Source organism: Herpailurus yagouaroundi, unplaced genomic scaffold, assembly GCF_014898765.1.
Source record: "Herpailurus yagouaroundi ecotype Mexico unplaced genomic scaffold, PumYag 189, whole genome shotgun sequence".
Classification (NCBI taxonomy): Eukaryota; Metazoa; Chordata; class Mammalia; order Carnivora; family Felidae; genus Herpailurus; species Herpailurus yagouaroundi.
The window spans coordinates 15,797,840-15,807,315 of NW_024412420.1; the positions used below are offsets into that span (position 1 = coordinate 15,797,840).

The following is a 9,476-nucleotide window of genomic DNA, read 5'->3' on the forward strand; positions in this document are numbered from 1 at the left end:
CAGTCTGCAGGCCATCTGCCCCTCACCTGCCTGGCTGGACTCTGGCCGGTGCAACAAAAGTGACCTGAGCCAAGAAAGAACGGGGGAGCAGGGGAAGCTTGGGAGAGAAAAAGTTGGTGCTGGACTCCCTGGACCGACCTGTCCCCACAAGCACCCGTTTCTTATCCAGCACCCTGAGACACATGACTTTTCCCATGGCCAGTAATAGACACTCCCGGACCCAAAGCATCCAGAAGGCACCTCCGGATCTGACGGTGGCTACAGACCTGGCCTCGCATGGTAACCGCCCCCTTCCCAGAAGCTAACAGGCCAGCCGTGAACTGAAGCCCGTTTGAAGGCACGATGCAGAAGAAACAGTATGGCTTGGGTCAGGAACACTCAAATCCTGGCTCTAGCTCCTAGCTATGGAGTTTGGGCAAGTTTCTGGTCTTCTTGAAGCCACCCAGAAATGAGAAGTATGCCTGCTTTCAGGGACCTTGTGGAGGATTAAATGGCACGCACCTACAGCAAGCACTACCTGTCCCTTCGGACCTGCAGGTAAACGCAAGTGTCCCACAGCCAGCATCCTCTGCAGCAGGATGAGGGGGTGAATCTCTCGGAGGACAGGCTAAAAAAAATGTCGGGTGAAACTGGCTGCTTTACATTTTCTCTTCAAAAGGTACCCTAGAGAATTCAGTTAGTCCTTGACCATCCAAGTCAACAGGGAAAGGACACGGGACAGGAGCTCTGAAGGAAGCCTAATGATGCAAGATGTCAGAGCAGAAATCACTCCCACCTGTCACAGAGCATCTTCTCCCTTCAGGTCCCGGTCTTGACTCCCCTTAATTAAGTCACCCATCTTGGTGGTCCTGGATCCCTCTGAGGATCCATAAAGAGGGAACTCAGCAGATAGGATTGGCCAGATCCCACCAATCCCAGTGGGATTTCAAGTTTAATGGATACCTCAGCCTAAAGTCAAACCATTCCAGGTCAGAAACACACCCTTCCAACCCCGCCTGCCCACCCTGACCCCCAAGCACGTTTCATGCTCAGAGGGTCTTGTGGGTGAATTCAGTGTTGTTGTTGTTGTTAATACTTTATTTTTTTAAGTGATCTCTACAGCCAGCGTGGGATTCGAACTCATAACCCCGAGATCAAGAGGCACAGGCTCCACTGCCTGAGCCAGCCAGGTGCCTGTGAATTCGGTGGTTTTGAAATTCTGTGCCATAGAGCCCTAGTGGCTTCTTGGAGATTCCTGCTCCTCCAAAACCAAGAGGTACGGGCTCTGCCCTGCACCCCCTGAATCAGAACAGCTGGGTTTTTTTTCCCTTTTTTATTTAGATCTGTTTCACACATTAGATTTGTTTAAAGAACAGCTTTCCGCGTTTAAAAATTTGGGGAAAAAAGAACCCCTGGGCTAGATGGTCCCTAGTAAAGAGTGGTAACACCCTGCAGGTCCCGTGTTCACCTGGTGGGCCCTCCCACTGCCGGGCAGGGCGTCCCGGAGCTTGGAGCCTGGGCGCTGGGAGGGGAGGGAGGGGCACAGGCTCCCCAGCCGCACCACCCTGGACTGTTCACTGCCCGCCCTGGGAGAAGCAGCGCCCTCGGCAGGAGGGCCTCTTGGCGAGGCTCCCACCTCTCCACAGCCCCCCGCGCCTGACCCCGGCCTGCACTCAGGAGCCCTGCATCTCTATCCAGTCCCCGCGGTGCAGGATGTGCTGCAGGAGCCCGTTGACCACGTCCAGCGTCTCATCCTTCTCCAGCACGATGTCATAGGAGTCCATGTAGCGTTCCCGCCGCTCTGCCACCTGCCCCGGGGAAGGGAAGATCGAGAGGCCCCAGAATGCCCCGACTTCTGCCTCTGCCTCCCTGGCACCCGGGGCAGGGGAGGGAGGGCATCCGAGCTGCAGCTCGACGTTACAGGGACCTGCCCTTTGGATGGCAGTGGGTACAGGGTGCCACAATTGACCCTTGGGTCAATGTCCAAAGGACAGCACAAGGATTGAAATTTAAAAACCAGATGTACTTCTAACCCATCTGGATTGAATTTTCCCAAGGCTCAAGCACTCTGGAGGTCTTCAGCCCCTGCTGGCTGAGGGGAGGACTGGTGGCCTTCGACCCTGACACCATACTGTGCCCCCTTTTGACCATTTCACCCCCTGTCAGCCTCTGGTCTGTCCTTGTATTTTTGTTCTCTGAACTGCAAGCCCACCTCCTGAATACTGACATCTCCTATTTCAATCATATCTTACAGGTATGACTTAGGAGGACTTTAATCAGCTCTACCAGTTCCTAAACTATGTCACCGTGGGCAGATGAACCTCCTTGCCTCAGTTTCCCCATCTGTAAAACAAGGTATATTAGTCTCTACCTCAAAAAGTTGCTGTAGGGATTAAATGGGCTAAAACACCTGGAACATGGTGGCACCAAATAGTAAGTGCAGGCTCCAGTGACCCTGTCTCTGAGTCCCACTGTCATGCCATGTGCCGAACCCAGCTGTCATCACGGGGTATCTCTTTTGTTTTCCTGCGGACATGGCTCGTAGCTCACCTTAGTACCTCTAATACTTAACAGTGACTAGCACACAGAAGGTGTTCGCTAGGCATTAGTTAACAGGGATTGAAAAAGGAACAAGCCAGGGCGCCTGTGTGGCTCAGCTGGTTTAGCATCTGATTCTTGATTTCGGCTCAGGTCATGATCTCATGATTGGGTTGAGATCGACCTGCATTGGGCTCTGTGCTGACATGGCGGAGCCTGCTTGGGATTCTCTCCCTGCCCCTCCCCTGCTCACGCTCAGGGGCTCACATGTGTGCACTGTCTCTCTCTCTGTCTCTCTCTCTGTCTCTCCCAAAATAAACTTTAAAAGAAAATCAAAAAAGAAAAAGAAGCAAGCCACTAAGATAGGGTCTGGTCCCATACCCACCTTGTCATTTAAGAAGCCAATCTTGAGAATGTTCTCCACGCCAGGAACCCCATCGGCCATAGTGAGGTCCCCCATGGAGTCCCCCAGCAGGAGGATGTTGGTTTTTCCCTGAAGCTGCTGGAAGTACCCGGAGTTCTCACAAACGGAGCTGTTCTTGTTGTATGTGTGTATGAGCTGGCCCTTGAATCCCTGTAGGAAACCCTAAATAATCAGGAGACAGACAGAAGGGCTACAGGGACCCAGCTAGAGCCAGTGTTCCACCGTCTCTGTCGCAGAGAAAGGGGAATCCTGCGAGCCACAGAAATGCCAAAACCTCGCTGTTGTCTAAACCAGGGGTCGGCAAACTGGGTCCTATAGGCCAGACTGGGCCTGTTTTTCTAAATTACGTTTTACTGGAATACAGCCAGGCTCATTTGTTTCCATCTTGTCTGTGGCTGCTCGTTCTTTCACAGCAGAGTGAATTTACATTGCGTAAATTTACATTGTGTAGTTGTGACAGATCATAAAGTCCACCCCACAAAGCCCAAGATATTTACTACCTGGCCTTTTACAAAAAAAGAAGTTGTTACCCCTGATTCCAACAAACAAGGACCACCAAATAGTATTGATCACCTACTCTGGTGGAAGCATGAAACCCATGACACAGGCGCTGTTCAGGCTACATGTGTGCTAACCCCAGCTGCGGGCCACGTCCTCGCCACAGGTTTAAGGGACGAAAATTCCAGCCATTGGTTTTAAGGGGAAGAAGTCAGAGCAAGGGTGAGTTGGAGCAGCTGACCTCTGGCTCTAGGAAAACAAGTCAAAGTCTAAGCCCTTGAGTACCTAGGATGGCATAGGACCTAGGGCAGTGACATGGGGCCTGGCTGAACCCCGGGGCAGAGAGCTGTCAGCCAAACACCAAAAGGTAGGTCCTTCAGAAGTAACTGTCTCTAGGGGGCGCCAGGATGGCTCAGTGGCTTAGGCATCCAACTTCAGCTCAGGTCATGATCTCACGGGTTCGTGGGTTTGGGCCCCGCGTCCGGCTCTGTGCTGACAGCTCAGAGCCTGGAGCCTGCTTCGGGCCCCCGCCCCTCTCTCTCTGCCCCTTCCCGACTTGTGCACGCACATGCGCGTGCTCTCTTTCTAAAAAATAAACAAAAACAAAAACAAAGAGGAAATAACGGTCTCTAGCTGGCATAAAGAAAGAAATAACTGCCTGAAGCAAGAAGCCAGCATGCCTTCCCTCCCTTCCCTCCCCAGGTCAGGGCTAACGTTGCGGGTGCTGCCCCCAGGGCTGGCGGTCCCCATCCCTCTCCATCCCCAGCCTAAAGAAGATCTGGCTCACGTCTTCATCAAAGTCCATGTAGTTAGACACAATGTGGATGTTGGGGTGGAATACTTTCATCTGTCGGATAATCTCCTCCAGGATATCACCAATGCCCGCAGAAAAGATGAACAGGGGAATGTTGTTCTGGTAGAGGGTGTTGAAGAATGTCTTGTATCCCTCCCTGAAAAGAGATGAATGGATTCCGCCTCTTCCACCAGTCTTTCTTTTCTCCTTGGGTGATATATTTTTAAGTTTTTTCTTTTTAAAAACATTTTAGATTGCGGCATAAAATACATATAGTAAATGGTTAACGTGCACTAATCTTAAGTGTTCGACTCAACTAATATTTACATATGTATACACCTGTGTACTTACTAACCAGATCAAGGTTCCCTTCTGTCCCTTCCCAACCAACGCCATCCCCTCTCATTCTCCCTTCATATCACCGCTGATTAGCTGTGCCTATCCTTGAACTTCATATAAATGGGCTTTTGGTTGCTTGGTTGGTTTCTGCCTTATTTCGTTCCAGCAAAATACAACCAGGCAGCTCTCTGGGGCAGCTTCATTGAGGTAACACCCCAACCCCACCCAGGCATTTACTGGATCTGCATGTGTCTCTACTCTCTTGGCTTTTCATGGCTCTCCCCAGTTAGGACACCCACTCCTCGAGAGCAGGCTCTTCCCTCACCCCTCCTCCAGTAAACATGCCAGCAGAGAGAGCTGCACTGGGAAGGCCACTAATGATCAAGCGTCCCAGGCCAGCCAACTCCCATGTCTAGATTAAGAACGCCAGCCACCATGGTGACCCCAGTGTCTTTTTACCATTGGAGAAAATGAGCTAGATGCTGTTTGTTCTAGGAGAGCAAGGCTTGGTCATATTCATAATACATCCACTGGCAATAGACAGCTTCCTAGGATGCACCCAAGGCGGGAAATCCTTCAGCTGTATCCCGAGAGGAAAAGCAAGACCTTCTTTGCAACAGCCACTCATGGTGCTATGTCTCTTCTGGCTCCCCCAGCAACTAACTCCCCTCTACTCCTTCCTAGACTCTTTTTTTGGTGAGCAAACCAGTTTCAAATGGTTTCCAGAGCAAGAAGCTCACCTCAGCATTGCATTGGACTCTCTAACCACCTGGGCGATCTGAAACTTCTGAATCTTCTGCTGGCACAGGAGATCGTGAGCTTTGGTCCACCTAGAAACGGACACCCCACCAAAGACCAAATTCAAATCACTAAGTAAGTAAAGTGTCCTTTCTCTTTTCAGGGCCAAGTCCCCTTCTGGAAGGATTAAGGGAGGCCTCATCCACCACACCACTTCCTGAAGACTCTGGCTGTCCTTAAAAGGAAGAGGGTAAGAAAGCCACACCACAGCCACAGGAACAAGGGTTGGGTGAGCTAACTGCTGAAGTCAGAACTCTTCTGAATCCCTCCCTCGGTGACCCCCACGTTCTGGGGAACTGGGGCTCCATCCAGCAATACTGGTTCCAATAGGAGAGTTATCTCCCAAAGCACTTATCCCCCCCCAAACCAAGGGGCTTCTACCTCATTCCAAAGACTCTCAGTGGGGCCCCACTCTAGCAGTGGCCACAGGTCGCCCCACTGTGGCTGGACAGTTTGTTCTAATAGATGGACCAGTCCACCATGACGGCCAAGAGCGGCTCAACACCACCGTCACTTACCATTCTACCATATGAGGTAACTTCTCTTTGACGGTCCGGTGTGGGTCAATCTCAATTGGGTAATAGTGGTGAAGGAGCGCTTTGAGCTGGAACATCCCAATGAAGACAAAAGCCGTTAGTCTGCATCAAGTTTTCCCCAGCAAAGTCCCACCGATTAGCCTGAGAAAAAGAATCACCTAGAAGACGCAACTCTGTGTGAGGGAGTGACCGATCTGCACAGCTGGTCATCCCATGAGGTCTAAGAATCAACGAAGACCTTTTGCCATCAGGTGAGAAGTTACTAGGATTTTGTTGTTCTCACTAGCTCAGTCAGCAGGGTTTAACCAGTAAGAAGGGATTAACTATATTTCCCCAAATGGGATACACTTTCTCAGGGGGGAGGCGAGGTGACTTTAGGGGGTACGTGGATAAACAGTTTTCATTTTAGTAGTTTTAGATTCATTCTAGTGCATATTAAGGAAAAAAGAAAAAAAAAAAAACACCCTAGCACATCAAACTCATGCTTTCACAAAGGTTGTTTCTTTTCTAAGTGAACTGCATTCAGATTTTTAATCATAGGCCAATTTAAAGTAAAATATGTAGTAAAAATCACCAAGATATGGCAAAAATCATGGAAATGGAAGTAGAAAAATCATAGAAGTCAAGTTTGGGACCCAGCGTGTTAGTGGATAACCAACACAACACCAACATCGGGTGAACCACCTCGCGAGTAGGTACATGTACTTCTTCTTACTAAGATTTCCTTCCACAGGCCAGGCACTTTGGCTAGGGAGGCCATGTCGGGAGCCATGTGTCACACAGAGTCCGTCAATAACAGCACCCAATAAAAACGGGAACCAATTGGGTAAAGGATTTTAATTTTAATACAGGCACAATCTCAGAATATTATGAGAGCTAATGTGGAGTCCCTGACCACAGTTCCAAAAGAGAGTTAAGTACAAAGATCACAGACAAGGGGAGAAAGCTCCCGAAATGTATTGAGGTTCTCAATGTGTGCGTTTTTGGGGGTGTGAGAACAGTCTTCTAAAAGCATAAGAGAATTCAACAGAAGAATAGCATTTTTAAAAAAGAAGAAAGATTTCATCCATAAGCTTTGCTTTATGACTTTTTTCAGGAGCTCATCAACACCCAGAATCTTAGTTTTCCCTAGCCTCATTATCCTAGAGAGGGGACCCAAACCTGCTGTTATATTTGTGGATACAGCTTTCTGGAAGCTGATAAGATCAGACACATGAGGAGCCACAAAAAGTGACTTGCTAAAGGTAATCAGTGTGAGAACTTATGTAAAGCTAAAAGTGTATCTCAGAGAGACAGGTTTTTTGTTTTTTTTTTTAAATTTTTTTTTTTCAACGTTTATTTATTTTGGGGACAGAGAGAGACAGAGCATGAACGGGGAAGGGGCAGAGAGAGAGGGAGACACAGAATGGGAAGCAGGCTCCAGGCTCTGAGCCATCAGCCCAGAGCCCGACGCGGGGCTCGAACTCACGGACCGCGAGATCGTGACCTGGCTGAAGTCGGACGCTTAACCGACTGCGCCACCCAGGCGCCCCTCAGAGAGACAGGTTTTAGAAAAGGAAGAGTTATCTAGAATTTGTTGCCTATCTTAACAGCAAGCAATCATGACGGAGTATTGGAAAAGCTGACCAATAGGACAGACCGAAAGACCACTTAGTATATAACTTAGTGAATTTCCTAATGAAATGAAGCTAAATGACAGAGGTACTCGGCAGCCAGAGCTCAGCAGAGAAATGCACAGCGGGCCCGGCTCTATTCTTTATATCATCAAAGAAATAGCACAATGCAGTCAAGTGAGTTTGGGACAGAATCGGATCTATGGGAAAACCAGGCTCTCCATGTCTTGCCATATGACCCTTGAATGACATGCTTCTCCTTTCCAAGCCTCTGTTTTCAAAAAAAATTTTTTTAACGTTTATTCATTTTGAGACAGAGAGAGACAGAGCATGAACGGGGGAGGGTCAGAGAGAGGGAGACACAGAATCTGAAACGGGCTCCAGGCTCTGAGCTGTCAGCACAGAGCCCGACGCGGGGTTCGAACCCACGGACCGCGAGATCATGACCTGAGCCGAAGTCGGCCGCTTAACCGACTGAGCCACCCAGGCGCCCCTGTTTTCTCATCTGTTAAATGGAGGTAATAATGGTTCTATCCACCCCTCGGAGTTGCAGGAGGATTAAATAGAACATGTTGAAGTCCCTTGTAAACTCCACAGCTAGCAACAGGCATCACATCCATATTCTAACCACCAATCATCATATGTGTTGGACATAAAGGAAACACTACCCCAGTGTATGACACAAGGTCCACCTGAGCCACCAAGAACCATCTGCAGTAGCACCTGATAGCAGTCTCTGAACAAAGGGGGGTGACGTACCTCATTCCGGCACTCCTCACTGATGATCTTGCTGTTATCCAGAATGTCTGCAAAAACACAGAACTCCTTTTATTTGCCACTTAGGAGCCACCATCTTGTTAAGCCCCACAAAGCAAGCTAGTATGTGACTTACTGTAAGAAGAAGGGCATCGCTTTCCGTTATATGCAAACCTGCTCAAGGTCATGTCAAAATCAGAAATAACCTAAAATGCAAAAGAGAGATGCTGTCTACACAGGCTCCTTCCACTGTCTGGTGGGGGAAGATTATGCAAGGCAAAACAGCTCAGGGCCCAGCCAGTGGGCACAGCCCTGCAGGAGCTAGGAAAGGCCAGAGGGGGGAAGGGAGAACTAATCCTAGGTAGTAGCCTGCTAAGCCTGAGGAGGCCCAGCCTCTTGGTGGAGGCTGACAGGACTCTGACTCTTGCCTTGCCATCTCTATGCCCTGGGTCCTTCCCAAGGTGACCCATCTCCATATCTGCAGCTTCCTGGGGAGCCCTTTGGCCGGGCTAGTGTGGAAATAAGGCCTCAGGGCCTGGTGCTGGGTGCTTTCGACCTAATTAGAGGAAGCAGCCGCAGGGCATGACTGACAAATTTGAAATCTAGGTTTTCGGGCAGGTGGGCTCTAACCCAGGGCAAATCGGGCGAGGCAGCCTGCTTGCCCCCCAGGCCGCTGGCCATTTCTAGGGGCTAAGGGCATGCAGTGTCCGCCGCAGCGCCGGCAGGCCCCCTTGGGCAGGTCACCTCCCCAGCCGCCCCACCTCGCCCCCCGGGCCGTACCTGTAAGCGGTCTCCCCCGCCCCTGCGGAGGGCGCCCACGATCTCCTGCACCCGCCCGGGCTGCCGCATCAGGACCGTGGCCTTCATCAGGGTGCTCACCTGTCCCGAGACCCGAGAGAAGCGCTGACCCCCGCACCGCGCTGGGCCCAGGGGGAGCCCGGGGCCGGCTCGACAGGCCTGCGAGGCCGGGCGGGGTGCGGGGAGCGGAGGAGGGGCTCGGCCTGGCCCGCGGCGCCTACTAGCCGGGGTGGCGCGGCGCGGCCCAGGCGGCCCGCTGGGGGCCTCGGAGCGCCCCGGGGGTCGGGGCCCGCCCCACGCCCCACGCTGGACGCTTCCTCCCGCCTCACCTCCTCTGCCATGGCGCTCGCTGCCGGGCGGCTAGTAGGCGCCGCGGGCCAGGCCGAGCCCCTCCTCCGCTCCCC

At 51.3% G+C, this 9,476-nt stretch overlaps 1 protein-coding gene across 1 annotated transcript; it reads right to left on the minus strand.

The window, feature by feature from the left end:
- Positions 1-1,308: 1,308 nt before the first annotated feature.
- On the minus strand, positions 1,309-9,454 carry NT5C3B (5'-nucleotidase, cytosolic IIIB). Its single transcript, XM_040497546.1, has 9 exons — positions 9,402-9,454; positions 9,055-9,153; positions 8,411-8,480; positions 8,278-8,324; positions 5,888-5,973; positions 5,312-5,401; positions 4,227-4,389; positions 2,903-3,103; positions 1,309-1,787 (listed from the first exon to the last, which is right to left on the minus strand). Exons 1-9 carry the CDS (start codon positions 9,411-9,413, stop codon positions 1,653-1,655), a joined length of 903 nt encoding a protein of 300 aa, XP_040353480.1. The 5' UTR covers positions 9,414-9,454; the 3' UTR covers positions 1,309-1,652.
- Between the last annotated feature and the right edge of the window lie 22 nt (positions 9,455-9,476).